General features: G+C 51.3%; 1 protein-coding gene across 2 annotated transcripts in view; it reads left to right on the top strand.

The window, feature by feature from the left end:
- The first annotated feature begins 1,187 nt into the window (after positions 1-1,187).
- susd4 (sushi domain containing 4) overlaps positions 1,188-17,254 on the top strand; it is a 52,532-nt gene continuing 36,465 nt past the window's right edge. For both annotated transcript variants that reach the window (XM_080184706.1, XM_080184704.1), the window contains exons 1-3: positions 1,188-1,409; positions 10,501-10,689; positions 13,007-13,198. In XM_080184706.1, coding sequence (XP_080040832.1) covers positions 1,346-1,409; positions 10,501-10,689; positions 13,007-13,198 — 445 coding nt within the window. In that variant the 5' untranslated portion in view covers positions 1,188-1,345. The remainder of the gene's footprint in view (positions 1,410-10,500; positions 10,690-13,006; positions 13,199-17,254) is intronic.

Raw genomic sequence — 17,254 nt, 5'->3', positions numbered from 1 at the left:
CCTTCACACACTGACACACACGCCTACATATACACCTTCACACACTGACACACGCACCTACATATACACACCTACATATACACACCTTCACACACTGACACACACACCTACATATATACACCCACCTACATATACACTTTCACACACTGACACACACACATAAACATCTGCTTATGCACCTACACATAAATCTTACAAGAATAGCACACACAGTCACACACACCAACACAGTCACACACACGGACAAACACAGTCACACACACCAACACAGTCACACACACGGACAAACACAGTCACACACACCAACACAGTCACACACACAGACAAACACAGTCACACACACCGACAAACACAGTCTCACACACCCCAACAAACACAGTCACACACACCGACGAACAAACTGACATACACAGTCACATACACCGACACAATCACACACATAAACAAAACACAGTCACACACATAAACAAACACAGTCACACACACACTGACAAACACAGTCACACACACTGACAAACACAGTCACACACACCGACAAACACAGTCACACACACTGACATAGACACACTGACAAACATATTAAAAACACACTGACATAGTCAGACACACCGACAAACACAGTCACAAACGCCAATGTACACAGACACATACACAGTCACAAATACCTGCACATACAGTCACACACACCGACATATACCGTCATACAAATCCATGCACTTCCATGCACACTGTTACACAATCCCGCCACCATGGATTCTTTTACAAACATTAGCTCATGTTCAATCCAAATTTCCAATATCTTTGAACAGATTTAACACAAAGCAAGATTATACAATATGTCTTTCAGCTCCTCAGTCTCTCTCTCTCTCTCACTGGGTTAGGTTTCAATTTCTCTTACTCCTTCTGCTCCAGCTCAACCTCTCTCTACTCTAACTGAATCAGCCTTACTCCCTGCCCCCAAACCAGCCTTACCCTGCCGCCACCCCACTCCGAACCAGACCCCAGGCATTGAATGGCCTCAGGTCTGCGCTTCACTGTGATTTCCCGCACAGTCAAACGTCAGTGAGTGGTCATATTAACATGGATTTGACCGGATGTGTGGGTGATTGACTGGTACTTGCAGAGTTTGAGTTCAGAGAGATGTTGAGATGGAGAGTGGATTGGACACGGGGTAGGGTAGGTGAGACCTTTGCTTTGATGATTCTGACCACCTGTCCCTTTGCTTGAAGCTACGGTGTGTCCCGTGCCACATATTGAAGATGCAGATGTTTACAACAGCACCTACCGGCCCGGGGACCAGCTGACTGTGAGCTGCCACCGAGGGTTCCAGATCCGCTATCCGGACATGGACAATATGGTGTCGCTGTGCCCAGATGATGGGATATGGGACAATTTGCCCACCTGCCAAGGTCTGTATGCCATCAGGTAATGAGACACCTCCCATGTCTACGGCCACTCTGTTGTCTTTTGTAAACCGTGTTGACAGGGATGTAGGAATTGTCCTCACCATTGAGGGGGAGGGGGGGCAGTGAGAGGAGAGGAGGAAATGAGGCAGGCCCTCCACAACCTGACTCCACTCTGCAGGAGATGTGGAAGTTTTGGTGAGGTCTGAGTGAGAGCAGGAATTACGCTTGGTTCTGATGGCCCCCAATTCTGAGACTTACACATGGAGATGTTGCAACAATTAACAGATAGGAGTAGGATCAACAGAGTCACATAGTTTGCTGCGGACAGTGGTCTGTTTGAGGTTGTGTGGTTGTTTGAAGACTGTTCTCTTCCAGTTGGGGAACACTTCAGCAGTCACGGGCATTCAGCCTCTGATCTTCGGGTAAGCGTCCTCCAAGGCGGCCTTCACGATACACGACAGCGCAGAGCCGCTGAGCAGAGACTGATAGCCAAGTTCCGCACACATGAGGGATCTTGGGTTCATGTCGCATTATCTGTAACCCCTGTGACTTGCCTGGGTTTGCAAAACCTCACTAACCATGTCTGGAGACAATACACATCTCTTTAACCTATGCTTAATGCTCTCTCCACTCACATTGTCTGCACCTTTAAGACCTAATTATCTGTAAAAACTGGCATTCTAATCAGTATTCTGTAATCTGAGTGTGTCTTTCTATACCCTGTTTGTGATCAGACTCCCCATTCAACTGATGAAGGGGCAGATCTCCGAAAGCTAGTGGTGTTTGCTATCAAATAAACCTGTTGGACTTTAACCTGGTGTTGTGAGACTTCTTACTGTGTTTACCCCAGTCCAACGCCGGCATCTCCACATCTTGGCCATAGAAGACAGAGGGTAGCAGTGGAGGGGTCTTTTTCCGGTTGGAGGTCTGTGACTAGTGGTGTTCCGCAGGGCTCTGTACTGGGACCTCGCTGTTTGTGATATATATATAAATGATCTGGAAGTAGGTGTAACTGGTGTGATCAGTAATTTTGCGGATGACACAACGATCGCTGGAGTTGTGGATAGTGATGAACATTGTCAGAGAATACAGCAGGAAATAGATAGGCTGGAAAATTGGGTGGAGAAATGACAGATGGAATTTAATCCAGATAAATGCGAAGTGATGCATTTTGGTAGATCTAATGTAGGGGGAAGCTATACAATAAATGGCAGAACTATCAGGAGTATCGACGCACAGAGGGACCTGGGTGTGCAAGTTCACAGATCCTTAAAGATGGCAGCACAGGTGGAGAGAGTGGTGAAGAAGGCATATGGCATGCTTGCCTTTATTGGATGGGGCATAGAGTATAAAAGTTGGTGTGTGATGTTGCAGCTATATAGAGCGTTGGTCAGGTCACATTTGGAATACTGCTTCCAGTTCTGGTCACCACACCATGAAGGACGTGGAGGCTTTGGAGAGAGTACAGAGGTTTACCAGGATGTTGGCTGGTATGGAGGGTCTTAGCTATGAGGACAGATTGGGTAAACTGGGGTTGTTCTCCCTGGGAAGACAGAGGATGAGGGGCGACCTAATAGATGTGTATAAGATTAGGAAGGGCATAGATAGGGTGAACAGTGGGAAGCTTTTTCCCAGGTCAGAGGTGACGAACACAAGGGGTCACAGGTTCAAGGTGAGGGGGGAAAGGTTTAACACAGATGTCAGAGGGATGCATTTTACACAGAGGGTGGTGGGAGCCTGGAATGCACTGCCAAGCAAGGTGGTAGAGACGGACACACTGGGATATCTAGATAGCCACATGAACAGACTGGGAGTAGAGGGAAACAGACAGATGGTCTAGTTAGGAACACATGATCGCTGAAGGCTTGGAGAGCCGAAGGGCCTGTTCCTGTGGTGTACTGTTCTTTGAGCTGAGGAAGAAGCGATGGACGATGGAATGAAAGGGTGGAGGGAGTGATGAGGAGAGGACCATAAAGAGGGGGAGGCAGAGGGTGAGGGGTGTTTTCTGGAGGGAGAGAGGATGAGGGGGATTATCTGGAGGGAGATAGGATGAGGGGGATTATCCGGAGGGAGAGAGGATGAGGGGGATTCTCTGGAGGGAGAGAGGATGAGGGGGATTATCCGGAGGGAGAGAGGATGAGGGGGATTATCCGGAGGGAGAGAGGATGAGGGGGATTATCTGGAGGGAGAGAGGATGAGGGGGATTATCTGGAGGGAGAGAGGATGAGGGGGATTATCTGGAGGGAGAGAGGATGAGGGGGATTATCTGGAGGGAGAGAGGATGAGGGGGATTATCTGGAGGGAGAGAGGATGAGGGGGATTATCCGGAGGGAGAGAGGATGAGGGGGATTATCCGGAGGGAGAGAGGATGAGGAGGATTATCTGGAGGGAGAGAGGATGAGGGGGATTATCCGGAGGGAGAGAGGATGAGGGGGATTCTCTGGAGGGAGAGAGGATGAGGGGGATTATCCGGAGGGAGAGAGGATGAGGGGGATTCTCTGGAGGGAGAGAGGATAAGGAGGATTATCTGGAGGGAGAGAGGATGAGGAGGATTATCTGGAGGGAGAGAGGATGAGGAGGATTATCTGGAGGGAGAGAGGATAAGGAGGATTATCTGGAGGGAGAGAGGATGAGGAGGATTATCTGGAGGGAGAGAGGATGAGGGGATTCTCTGGGGGTAGTGAGTGTGAGGGGGATTGTCTGGGGGTAGTGAGGGTGAGGGGGATTGTCTGGGGGTAGTGAGGGTGAGGGGATTCTCTGGGGGTAGTGAGTGTGAGGGGGATTCTCTGGGGGTAGTGTGAGGGGGATTGTCTGGGGGTAGTGAGGGTGAGGGGGATTGTCTGGGGGTAGTGAGGGTGAGGGGGATTGTCTGGGGGTAGTGAGGGTGAGGGGGATTGTCTGGGGGTGGTGAGGGTGAGGGGGATTCTCTGGGGGTAGTGAGGGTGAGGAGATTCTCTGGGGTAGTGAGTGTGAGGGGGATTGTCTGGGGGTAGTGTGAGGGGGATTGTCTGGGGGTAGTGAGTGTGAGGGGGATTCTCTGGGGGAGTGAGAGTGAGGGGATTCTCTGGGGGTAGTGAGTGTGAGGGGGATTCTCTGGGGGTAGTGAGGGTGAGGGGGATTGTCTGGGGGTAGTGAGTGTGAGGGGGATTCTCTGGGGGTAGTGAGAGTGAGGGGATTCTCTGGGGGTAGTGAGGGTGAGGGGGATTGTCTGGGGGTAGTGAGGGTGAGGGGGATTGTCTGGGGGTAGTGAGGGTGAGGGGGATTCCCGTCCTGCTGAGATTGCATTTCTCTTGAGTGAGGTTTTTCTATGGTTTGTGATTCTGAGTGAGTGTTTTCCGAACTGTTTCCCAGTAAACTGTCCCCTTCCCAGTGAATATTCCAGATTATATCCCCAGCTTTCTTGGGGAAAGTATTGATGAATCAGAAGCTGTTTGATGTGCAGCAACGGGTTCAATCAGTGATTGGTCAACAAGAGCTGGTTTGCAGTAACTTCCCTCACATAACTCTCAGCACAGACTGAGTGAGAGTCTGGAGACTGTTAGCCATCGCCGACTGTTAGCCATCGCCGACTGTTAGCCATCGCCGACTGTTAGCCATCGCCGACTGTTAGCCATCGCCGACTGTTAGCCATCGCCGACTGTTAGCCATCGCCGACTGTTAGCCGGTGCCGACTGTTAACCGGTGCCGACTGTTAACCGGTGCCGACTGTTAACCGGTGCCGACTGTTAACCATCGCCGACTGTTAGCCATCGCCGACTGTTAGCCATCGCCGACTGTTAGCCATCGCCGACTGTTAGCCGGTGCCGACTGTTAGCCGGTGCCGACTGTTAGCCGGTGCCGACTGTTAGCCGGTGCCGACTGTCAACCGGTGCCGACTGTCAACCGGTGCCGACTGTCAACCGGTGCCGACTGTCAACCGGTGCCGACTGTTAACCATCGCCGACTGTTAACCATCGCCGACTGTTAACCATCGCCGACTGTTAACCATCGCCGACTGTTAACCATCGCCGACTGTTAACCATCGCCGACTGTTCACCATTGCCAACTGTTCACCATTACCGAAGGTTAGGGCAATGTCCAACATCCAGATAGACTGGAGCAATTCATGAAGGCAGCCTGAGGGTAATTAGAGATGGGCAATTAATGCTGCTATACCTTCCCCTTGGTGAGAGCAGACCTAATATCTGAGCTTCCCCACGGGGTTAGGAATCAGTCACCTTGTTAGTCCACACAAGGGGCTCTGTGCCAGTAGACCCTGGAGTGTTGAACAATGGCCTGACTCACTCTTGGTTGGAGGGTGTTTCAGGTGTCTCTGGGATGCGAGACCTCGGTTTCCTCAAACTGGATTCTGTTAGCCCCCAGTAGAAATATGGGCCGGGATTCTCTGGCCGTTTACGCCAGTGGGATTCTCTGGTCCTGCTAGCGACATAGCCCCTAATGCGGGTTTCCCGACAGGATGGGGTGGCTTCAGTAAGAATTCCCATTGGCAGTGGCGAGACCTGAGCATCCCACAGTGAACAGCAGGCTATCTCCTACCGCCCAGAAACAGACTGTGGCAAGGTCAGAGAATCCCACCCACCATAAAGAGCCCAACCTGTTAGAAATTAAATATCCCACCAACAAGGTTTACCCACTGTAGATTACAATTACTTTATGTTTGTAAAAATAGCATGCTTTTAATTAATTTTGAAGGGTTTGTTTCCTGGTTTATAAGACAGAGGAAGTTAGCATTGTTAACAGGAAAGGGGGGTTGTGTACTTTGGCTCAGGTGTGTGAATATCCAGCTAGAGACCAGGCAGTGACCCTTAGAGCATCCTTTGGGGTGTGGATGTGACTGGACAGGTCAGTGTTTGTCACCAAACCGGATTTATCCTGAGAATTTCACTGCTGAGCCACATTCTCGGACAGCGACAGTCCGTGTGCTACCGTGCCACCAGGACGGGAGTTTGGAATTTGATCCCAGCAGGGTGAAGGAACGGCAGTATCGTTCCAGAACCTTCCACAGCTGAACAACCAGTAACAGGCTCAATGAAGAACACAACGGGAGACAGGGATATGAACCAATCAAAGTTTCTTTAAAACTTAAACAACAGAGCAGCAGATTAAAGGCACAGTACCAGTGCCGGAGTGCGATCCGGTGCCGGAGTGCGATCCGGTGCCAGAGTACCAGTGCCGGAGTGCGATCCGGTGCCAGAGTGCGATCCGGTGCCAGAGTACCAGTGCCAGAGTGCGATCCGGTGCCGGAGTGCGATCCGGTGCCAGAGTACCAGTGCCGGAGTGCGATCCGGTGCCGGAGTGCGATCCGGTGCCAGAGTACCAGTGCCGGAGTGCGATCCGGTGCCAGAGTGCGATCCGGTGCCAGAGTACCAGTGCCAGAGTGCGATCCGGTGCCGGAGTGCGATCCGGTGCCAGAGTACCAGTGCCGGAGTGCGATCCGGTGCCGGAGTGCGATCCGGTGCCAGAGTACCAGTGCCGGAGTGCGATCCGGTGCCAGAGTACCAGTGCCGGAGTGCGATCCGGTGCCGGAGTGCGATCCAGTGCCGGAGTGCGATCCGGTGCCGGAGTGCGATCCGGTGCCGGAGTGCGATCCGGTGCCGGAGTGCGATCCAGTGCCAGAGTGCGATCCGGTGCCGGAGTGCGATCCAGTGCCAGAGTACCAGTGCCAGAGTGCGATCCGGTGCCAGAGTGCGATCCGGTGCCGGAGTGCGATCCGGTGCCGGAGTGCGATCCGGTGCCGGAGTGCGATCCGGTGCCGGAGTGCGATCCAGTGCCGGAGTGCGATCCGGTGCCAGAGTGCGATCCGGTGCCGGAGTGCGATCCGGTGCCGGAGTGCGATCCGGTGCCGGAGTGCGATCCGGTGCCGGAGTGCGATCCAGTGCCGGAGTGCGATCCGGTGCCAGAGTACCAGTGCCGGAGTGAGATCCAGTGCCAGAGTGCGATCCGGTGCCGGAGTGCGATCCAGTGCCAGAGTACCAGTGCCAGAGTGCGATCCGGTGCCAGAGTGCGATCCGGTGCCGGAGTGCGATCCGGTGCCGGAGTGCGATCCGGTGCCGGAGTGCGATCCGGTGCCAGAGTACCAGTGCCGGAGTGAGATCCAGTGCCAGAGTGCGATCCGGTGCCGGAGTGCGATCCAGTGCCAGAGTACCAGTGCCGGAGTGCGATCCGGTGCCGGAGTGCGATCCAGTGCCAGAGTGCGATCCAGTGCCGGAGTGCGATCCGGTGCCAGAGTGCGATCCGGTGCCGGAGTGCGATCCGGTGCCGGAGTGCGATCCAATGCCGGAGTGCGATCCGGTGCCGGAGTGCGATCCGGTGCCGGAGTGCGATCCGGTGCCGGAGTGCGATCCGGTGCCGGAGTGCGATCCGGTGCCGGAGTGCGATCCGGTGCCAGAGTGCGATCCAGTGCCGGGGTGCGATCCAATGCCGGAGTACCAGTGCCGGAGTGTGATCCGGTGCCAGAGTGCGATCCAGTGCCAGAGTACCAGTGCCGGAGTGCGATCCGGTGCCGGAGTGCAATCCGGTGCCGGAGTGCGATCCGGTGCCGGAGTGCGAGCCAGTGCCAGAGTACCAGTGCCGGAGTGCGATCCGGTGCCGGAGTGCGATCCAGTGCCGGAGTGCGAGCCAGTGCCAGAGTACCAGTGCCGGAGTGCGATCCGGTGCCGGAGTGCGAGCCAGTGCCGGAGTGCGAGCCAGTGCCAGAGTACCAGTGCCGGAGTGCGATCCGGTGCCGGAGTGCGAGCCAGTGCCGGAGTGCGATCCGGTGCCAGAGTGCGGAGAAATCCAGGAGACCGTAATGAAGCAGAAGTGGGCCATTCGGCCCACTGAGTCTACTCCACCATTCGATGAAATAATGAGTGATCTGATAATCCTCAACTCCCCTTGTCCACCTTTTAACCTTGATTCCCTTACTGATTATAGAATGACAGAATCACACTGTGCAGAAGAGGCCCTTCGGCCCATCAAGTCCACATCGGCACACTAAAAACACCTGACCTGCCCACCCAATCCCACTTGCCAGCACTTGGCCCATTGCCCTGAATGTTATGGTGTGCCAAGTGCTCATCCAGGTATTTTGTAAAGGATGTGAGGCATCCCGCCTCCACCACCCTCCCAGGCAGCGCATTCCAGACCGTCACCACCCTCTGGGTAAAAAGGTTTTCCCTCACATCCCCCCTGAACCCCTCACCTTGAACCTCTGTCCCCTCGTGACTGACCTTTCAATTAAGGGGAACAGCTCTCCTTATCCACTCTGTCCATGGCCCTCATTATCTTATACACCTCCTTCAGGTCACCCCTCAATCTTCTCTGCTCCAATGAAAACAACCCAAGCCTACCCAATCTCTTTTCATAATTTAAATGTTCCATCCCAGTGAACTCCTCTGCACCCCTTCCACTGCAGTCACATCCTCCTGCTAATGTAGTGACCAGAACTGCACACACTACTCCGGCTGTGGCCTCACCAAAGTTCTATACAACTGTTTCCATGCTGCAAACCTGGATGACTCTATGACACTAACTCCAACACAACTTCCCTGCTTTTGTAATCTATGCCTTGATTGATAAAGCCAAGTGTCCCATCTGCCTTTTTCACCACCGTGCTAACGTGCCCTTCCTCTTTAAGAGATTTACAGTCAAACACGTCAAGGTCCCTTTGTTCCATAGGACTTCCTAGTGTCCTACCATTCATTGAAAACCTCCTTATCAAATTACTGCTTTTCAAGGTTAAATTCCATCTGCCACTTATCTGCCCATTTGACCATCCCGTCTATATCTTATAACCCAAAACACTCAACCTCACTGTTAACCACACGGCCAATCTTTGTGTCATCCACAAATTTACTAATCCTACCCACCCACATAGTCATCAATGTCATTTATGTAAATGATAAATAATAGGGGACCTAACCCTATGATTAAAATCTGTCTATCTCAGCCATGAGCATATATTTAACAAGAATCCCAGCCTCTACAGCCCTCTGCAGTAAAGAATTCCACAGATTCACTACCCTCTGAGAGAAGAAATTCATCCTCAATACTGTCCTAAATAGGCAACTCCTTACTCTGAGATTCTGCCCCTTGGTCCTAGACTCCCCCACAGTCTCTCAGCATCTACTCTGTCAAACCCCCTGAGAATCCTCTATCTCTCAATAAGGCCACTTCTCATTCTTCTAAAATCCAATGAGTACAGGCCCAACCTACTAAAACTGCTCATTAAAAAATCCCTCCATACCCAGGATCAACCTAGTGAACCTTCTCTGGACTGTCTCCAATGTCAATATACCTTTCCTTACACAAGGGGACCAAAACTATTCATAGCATTGCAGATGGGGTGGAACTAGTGCCTTGTATAGCTTTGGAATGACTCCCCTATTTTTATACTTCATTCCCTTTGAAATAAAGGCCAACATTCCACTTGCCTTCCCCATTACTTGCTGAAGTGTAGGAATTTGGGAATCATAGTTAAGAGATCTAGCTGCCTGAGGAAATCAGGCACAGTGGATGGACAAGTATTTTGTGGCCATCTAAATGAGCTCACAATTCGGGGTAAAATCTATCCACTAGTAGGGACAGCGGAACATGAACAGTGAGAGGAAGGAGACTGGGAGAGAGTAGGCAAACACTGATGGAGAATAGGTTATGGATAGAACTGCAGAGTGAGGAGCTAACTGCCTAGGAGCCATTGGACTGGGGAGATTGAACGGGATGGGATTATCCTCTGGGGATTGAGTTTCCTTGGTATTGGACATGCTGCATAGTCGGTGCAGGCTAGAGGGCCGAAGGGCCTGTTCCTGTGCTTCTTTCTTTGTTCTTTATATTTCCCTGGCAATATGGGTGTCCCTGGGGATGATGCGGAGATGCCGGCATTGGACTGGAGTAAACACAGTAAGAAGTCTCGCAACATCAGGTTAAAGTCCAACCAGTTTATTTGATAGTAAACTTTTACTATCAAATTCCTGTCTACTATCAAATAAAATGGCTGGACTTTAACCTGGTATTGTGAGACTTCTTACTGTGTCCCTGGGGAGTCAGTCCCCCAGTAGATTGGGTTTCCTATCAAAATCACAAAGCTTGCTTTGTTGTATCTGTTTGTCTGCAGGATGCTTGAAGCCCCAGGTATTTCCTCACAGTTACGTCAACGTATCCGATTCTCTGAGCCCCTTCCCGGTGGGCTCCATCCTGCGTTATCAGTGTTTCCCTGGCTATAAGCTATCGGGCCCTGAGCTTCTGGAATGTATGTACAACTTGCTGTGGTCAGCGAGCCCTCCCCGCTGTCTGGATGTTGAAGGTGCGAATCTCTGTTTAATACAGTCACCCATTGCCCTTTCCTTCTCATTGTCACTGAATCAGTCACCCAAAGACTTGCATCCATTCCTCAGGCACCCAACATGGTGCTAATAACCAGCCAGTCAGTACATACAATTAACTTTCTCTGTCGACATCCAGAGTGAATGCCAGGCTAGTTATAATCACAACATTATGCAGCCCAGAAGGAGACCATTCAGCCTGTCATATACTGTCTAAGACACCGTAATTAATAACTAATGCAAATAAATGTCCTGTCCTTATCTGAGGACTCTTTCTGATTTTTGGATATAGAAAGGATATTATTAAACTGGAAAGAGTGAAGAAAAGATTTACTAGGATGCTACTGGGATATGATATTAGTTATAAGGAGAAGCTGGGATATTTTTCTCAGGAGCATAGGAGGCTTAGGAGTGATCTTATAGAGGTCTCTAAAATAATGAGGGACACAGATCAGTGAGATAGTCAACATCTTTTCCCAAAGGTAGGGAAGTCTAAAACTAGAGGACATAGGTTTAAGGTGAGAGGGGAGAGATACAAAAGAGTCCAGAGGGGCAATTTTTTCACACACAGGATGGTGAGTGTCTGGAATAAGCTGCTAGAGGTAGTAGTAGAGGTGGATACATTTTTGTATTTTAAAAAGCAAGAAGTATTTAGAGATTTACATGGGTAAGATGGGCATAGAGGGATATGGGCCAAACTCGGGCAATTGGGACTGGCTTAATGATTTAAAAAAAGGGATGGTATGGACAAATTGGGCCGAAGGGCCTGTTTCCATGCTGTAAACCTGTATGACTCAATATGTCATCTACTGAACTTGCTGGGTATATCATGGTGTGAACAGACAGAAGCAGTGTTAGTTAAAGTGATGATGGAGTTCTCACAGTGTTGTTATTCTGTATTTGGGGCTGCTGTTTAATTCCTGGGTATGTTTGGTGTAGTTTTGGATTCTGCCTGAGCAGTTTTTGACAGTGCTGCACTGTTTCAGTGGAGTACCTTGTGAACAACTTGCAGTCAGTGTGTGACTGTCAGGGTCAGCAGGTCCTTTCACTTTATGCAACAGCTTTTATCAAACAACTGAATTCCACCTCCAATCAACGACAGGAAGAACTCTGAATCATCTGTGTGCAACCCCTGAGCACTGTCTCCCTGTGTGTGTACAGAGTGATTCCCCGGCACCTACAGCCTGGGAAGGGAAAGGCTGCTGAGCTGACATGTAGCTGTTGTAGCTGTTACTAGGGGGCATAACTATAAGGTTCATGGTGGGAGATATAGGAGGGATGTCCGAGGTAGATTCTTCACTCAGAGAGTGGTTGGGGTGTGGAATAGACTGCCTGCTGTGATAGTGGAGTCAGACACTTTAGGAACTTTCAAGCGGTTATTGGATAAGTACATGGAGCATTCCAGAATTATAGGGAGGGGATAGCTTGATCTTGGGTTTGGACATAGCTCGGCACAACATTGAGGGCTGAAGGGCCTGTACTGTGCTGTAATGCTCTATGTCGGGCTGAAATTCTCATTCCTCCGTTGGATCTTCCAGTCCTGCCAAGGCGACATCCCCTCCTCCATGCCCCCACTCCCACCCCCACACAGAGTTCTCCAGTGGCTGGTGAACAATGCAAATCGCTACTGATTCCAGATCATAAAATCCCAACAGTGCAGAAAGAGGCCATTCGGCCCATTGACTCTGCACTGACCAGCCAATAGAGCTCAGGTATTTACTCCACTAATCCCTCTAACCTACACATCTTGGGACACTAAGGGAGAATTTAGCATGGCCAATCCACCTAGCCAGCATGTCTTTGCACTGTGGGAGGAAACTGGAGCACCTGGAGGAAACCCAAACAGACATGGGGAGAACGTGCAGACTCCGCACAGACAGTGACCCAAGCTGGGAATTGAACCCAGGTCCCTGGTGCTGTGAGGCAGCAGTGCTAACCAATGGTGAGTCTACTTTACCACCAGACAAGCCACTGTGAATGGAGCTGGAAAACCCCGGCCACAGGGTCATTGCAAGGTTCACGATGGGTGAGCTGGCATGGCTTTGTGTACAGAGGCCCTGGTTCCAGGTTGTAACACTGGAGAGTGGGTCTGGAGAGTGTTGACAGGGTCCCTGGGAGCGGGGGAAGACATGCCGTCATTCTGAGACAGGATAGCAAGTGCCTCTCCCATAGAGCACTGTCCTGGGACTGTGCCTCTGTACCCCTACAGTTCAGTATTCACTGTGACAATCACAGCACTCTCAGGTAGGGATGGTGATAATATTCTCTCTTTAACTCTCTCCCTCTCTCCCTCTGCAGCATGCCCTCTTCCTCCAATACCAGATCATGGTGATTATGTCTGCCACCCCTATCCCTGTGACCGCTACATCCACGGCACTGTCCTGGAGTTCTACTGTGACCCTGGCTACACCCTCAGCAACGATTACAAATACATCACCTGCCAGTACGGAGAGTGGTTCCCCACCAGCCGGGTCTTCTGCCAACAAGCTGGTGGGTGCTTAACGCCAGAGGGAAGAAAGGGTGTGGCACCCTCTGGGTTAGGAAAGGCAGTGTGAGACAAGGCAGGAGGGGCTGATGCTGCAGGAAAACTCAGGAGCCTGTCTGAGAACAGAAGTAGGGGGATTGAATTTAGGAGTCGCAGCGTCATGTTGCAACTGTACACAACTCTGGTGCGGCCGCACTTGGAGTACTGTGTGCAGTTCTGGTCCCCACATTACAGGAAGGATGTGGAGGCTTTGGAGAGGGTGCAGAGGAGGTTTACCAGGATGTTGCCTGGTATGGAGGGGAGATCCTATGAGGAGAGACTGAGGGATTTGGGGTTGTTTTCGCTGGAAAGAAGGCGGCTAAGAGGGGATCTTATTGAAACATATAAGATGATTAGAGGTTTAGATAGGGTGGACAGTGATAGCCTTTTTCCTCAGATGGAGAAAGCTAGCACGAGGGGGCATGGCTTTAAATTAAGGGGGGGTAGTTATAGGACAGATGTCAGGGGTAGGTTCTTTACCCAGAGGGTGGTGAGGGATTGGAATGCCCTGCCTGCTGCAGTTGTAAATGCGCCTAGTTTGGGGGCGTTTAAGAGATCCGTGGATAGGTTTATGGACGAAAAGGGATTGGTATAGGCTAGTGGGTCATTGTTTTTGTAACTGGTCGGCGCAACATCGTGGGCCGAAGGGCCTGTTCTGCGCTGTAATGTTCTATGTTCTATGTTCTAAGTGATTCTCAGTTACAGAGCTTCCTTTATACGAGAATAAACATCACACTGGGGAAGCCAGGCTCACATCCAGCAGGTGACCAAGTCTACTTAGAGACACACATTGTGAAGGGAGGGAGGGAAGAATGTGGGGGCAAGGGGTTCAGGAATCATAGAATCACATAGTGCAGAAAGAGACCAGTTGGCCCATCGAGTCTGCACCAATCACTATCCCACCCGGGTCCTATTCCCATAACCCCACGTATTTACCCTGCTAACTCCCTTGACACGAGGGTCAATTTTCCATGATCAGTCAATCCAACTGCATATCTTTGGACTGTGGGAGGAAACCGGAGCATTCAGAGGAAACCCATGCAGACATAGGGAGAATGTGCAAACTTCACGCAGACAGTGACCCAAGCTGGGAATTGAACCCACGTCCCTGGTGCTGTGAGACGGCAGTGCTAACCACCGTGCCAATGGCCCCCCCCATTATTATAACAAACTCTGAATGGTCACCTCCTAAATCCATTTCTCGTTCAAAGTGTTAAGGTTCTGCCCTGACACAGAATGGCAATGGATTTTTTCCAATGTGACTATGATAAAGATAAACTGTCTCCACCCTCCTCACAACGTCCCCCACCTCCTCCCAACGCCCTCCCCCAATGCCCGCCTTCCAATGCCCTCTCCACTGCCACCCAGCTGGGTGAGACCATTCTCACCCGCTTCCAACCTTATCCAGTGAACTGCTGGCAATGTTTCTTCTTTCCCATGTTGATATCCCTCCCTCTTCCCCCATTGTCCTCCCCCTCCCCCTCCCCCATTATCCTCCCCCTCCCCCTCCCCCTCCCCCTCCCTCTCCCCCATTATCCCCCCCTCCCTCTCCCACATTATCCTCCCCCTCCCTCTCCCACATTATCCTCCCCCTCCCTTTCCCCCTCCCCCTTCCTCTCCCCCATTATCCTCCCCCTCCCTCTCCCCCATTATCCTCCCCCTCCCTCTCCCCCATTATCCTCCCCCTCCCTTTCCCCCTCCCCCTCCCTCTCCCCCATTATCCCCCCCTCCCTCTCCAACATTATCCTCCCCCTCCCTTTCCCCCTCCCCCTCCCTCTCCCCCATTATCCCCCCCTCCCTCTCCCACATTATCCTCCCCCTCCCTTTCCCCCTCCCCCTTCCTCTCCCCCATTATCCTCCCCCTCCCTCTCCCCCATTATCCTCCCCCTCCCTCTCCCCCATTATCCCCCCCTCCCTCTCCCACATTATCCTCCCCCTCCCTTTCCCCCTCCCCCTTCCTCTCCCCCATTATCCTCCCCCTCCCTCTCCCCCATTATCCTCCCCCTCCCTCTCCCCCATTATCCTCCCCCTCCCTTTCCCCCTCCCCCTCCCTCTCCCCCATTATCCTCCCCCTCCCTTTCCCCCTCCCCCTCCCTCTCCCCCATTATCCTCCCCCTCCCTTTCCCCCTCCCCCTCCCTCTCCCCCATTATCCTCCCCCTCCCTCTCCCCCATTATCCTCCCCCTCCCTCTCCCCCATTATCCTCCCCCTCCCTCTCCCCCATTATCCTCCCCCTCCCTCTCCCCCTCCCCCATTATCCTCCCCCTCCCCCTCCCCCATTATCCTCCCCCTCCCCCTCCCCCATTATCCTCCCCCTCCCCCTCCCCCATTATCCTCCCCCTCCCTCTCCCCCATTATCCTCCTCCTATTTCTCATTGACATCTACAGCCCAGTGTTGATTTTCACACGTGCCCAGCCCTATCTCACCACCACCATCTCTGTCTGATCCTGCCCTGTTGCTAAATGATTGGACTGTGTATCCGGTATCCAGCACCGGTGGAGCCGATGTTTCCTCACTCTGGATAAAATACTGGCAATGGGAAGAGGGCCTGTAACTGGCCATTCAGTCAGGAGCTCAATGCCTCCCCTGGCCCCTGGATGATTTCACTTGGATTGGGGGTGGGCAGGTTCCCGTGGGAAGGCTGACCTCAGGATTCAAATCCGCCAGCGGAGGTGTGGAATCCAGCCCAGTGAGTGCGCTCTGGGCCAGTGTTCCCACTAAGCTGCAAGGATGTGTGACAGTCCAGATCTTAGTGTGCAGGGACAACAGGCCACATACAAGCAGCTGTACCTTCAACATTGGACAGGGGGTTGGGTTGTAGGACACGTGCACCTTTAAAGGGCCGTTCACTGCGACAAAAAGACAGCTCACAACAAAGGGAAATTGGAAGGAACTTTGCTTCCAGTTTATGTAAGTGCAAAGTACATACACTGGTGAGGCTGGAGTGTGAAAGACTGACAGGTAACAAAGGGATGGGTTTTGATGGAGAGTTAGTGTAACAGGAATGGGTTTTGATGTGGAGTTAGTGTAACAGGAATGGGTTTTGATGGAGAGTTAGTGTAACAGGAATGGGTTTTGATGGAGAGTTAGTGTAACAGGAATGTGTTTTGATGGAGAGTTAGTGTAACAGGAATGGGTTTTGATGGAGAGTTAGTGTAACAGGAATGTGTTTTGATGGAGAGTTAGTGTAACAGGAATGGGTTTTGATGGGGAGTTAGTGTAACGGGAATGGGTTTTGATGGAGAGTTAGTGTAACAGGAATGGGTTTCGATGGAGAGTTAGTGTAACAGAAATGGGTTTTAATGGGGAGTTAGTGTAACAGGAACGGGTTTTGATGGAGAGTTAGTGTAACAGGAATGGGTTTTGATGGAGAGTTAGTGTAACAGGAATGGGTTTTGATGGAGAGTTAGTGTAACAGGAATGGGTTTTGATGGAGAGTTAGTGTAACAGGAATGGGTTTTGATGGAGAGTTAGTGTAACAGGAACGGGTTTTGATGGAGAGTTAGTGTAACAGGAATGGGCTTTGATGGGAAGTTAGTGTAACAGGAATGGGTTTTGATGGAGAGTTAGTGTAACAGGAATGGGTTTTGATGGAGAGTTAGTGTAACAGGAATGGGTTTTGATGGGGAGTTAGTGTAACAGGAACGGGTTTTGATGGAGAGTTAGTGTAACAGGAATGGGTTTTAATGGAGCGTTAGTGTAACAGGAATGGGTTTTGATGGAGAGTTAGTGTAACAGGAATGGGTTTTGATGGGGAGTTAGTGTAACAGGAATGGGTTTTGATGGAGAGTTAGTGTAACAGGAACGGGTTTTGATGGAGAGTTAGTGTAACAGGAATGGGTTTTGATGGAGAGTTAGTGTAACAGGAATGGGTTTTAATGGAGCGTTAGTGTAACAGGAATGGGCTTTGATGGGAAGTTAGTGTAACAGGAATGGGTTTTAATGGAGCGTTAGTGTAACAGGAATGGGTTTTGATGGGGAGTTAGTGTAACAGGAATGGGTTTTGATGGAGAGTTAGTGTA

Source organism: Carcharhinus amblyrhynchos, unplaced genomic scaffold (assembly GCF_965287045.1).
Source record: "Carcharhinus amblyrhynchos unplaced genomic scaffold, sCarAmb.v2.hapA scaffold_880, whole genome shotgun sequence".
Lineage (NCBI taxonomy): Eukaryota > Metazoa > Chordata > Chondrichthyes > Carcharhiniformes > Carcharhinidae > Carcharhinus > Carcharhinus amblyrhynchos.
This window is presented reverse-complemented; position numbering and strand designations above follow the sequence as displayed.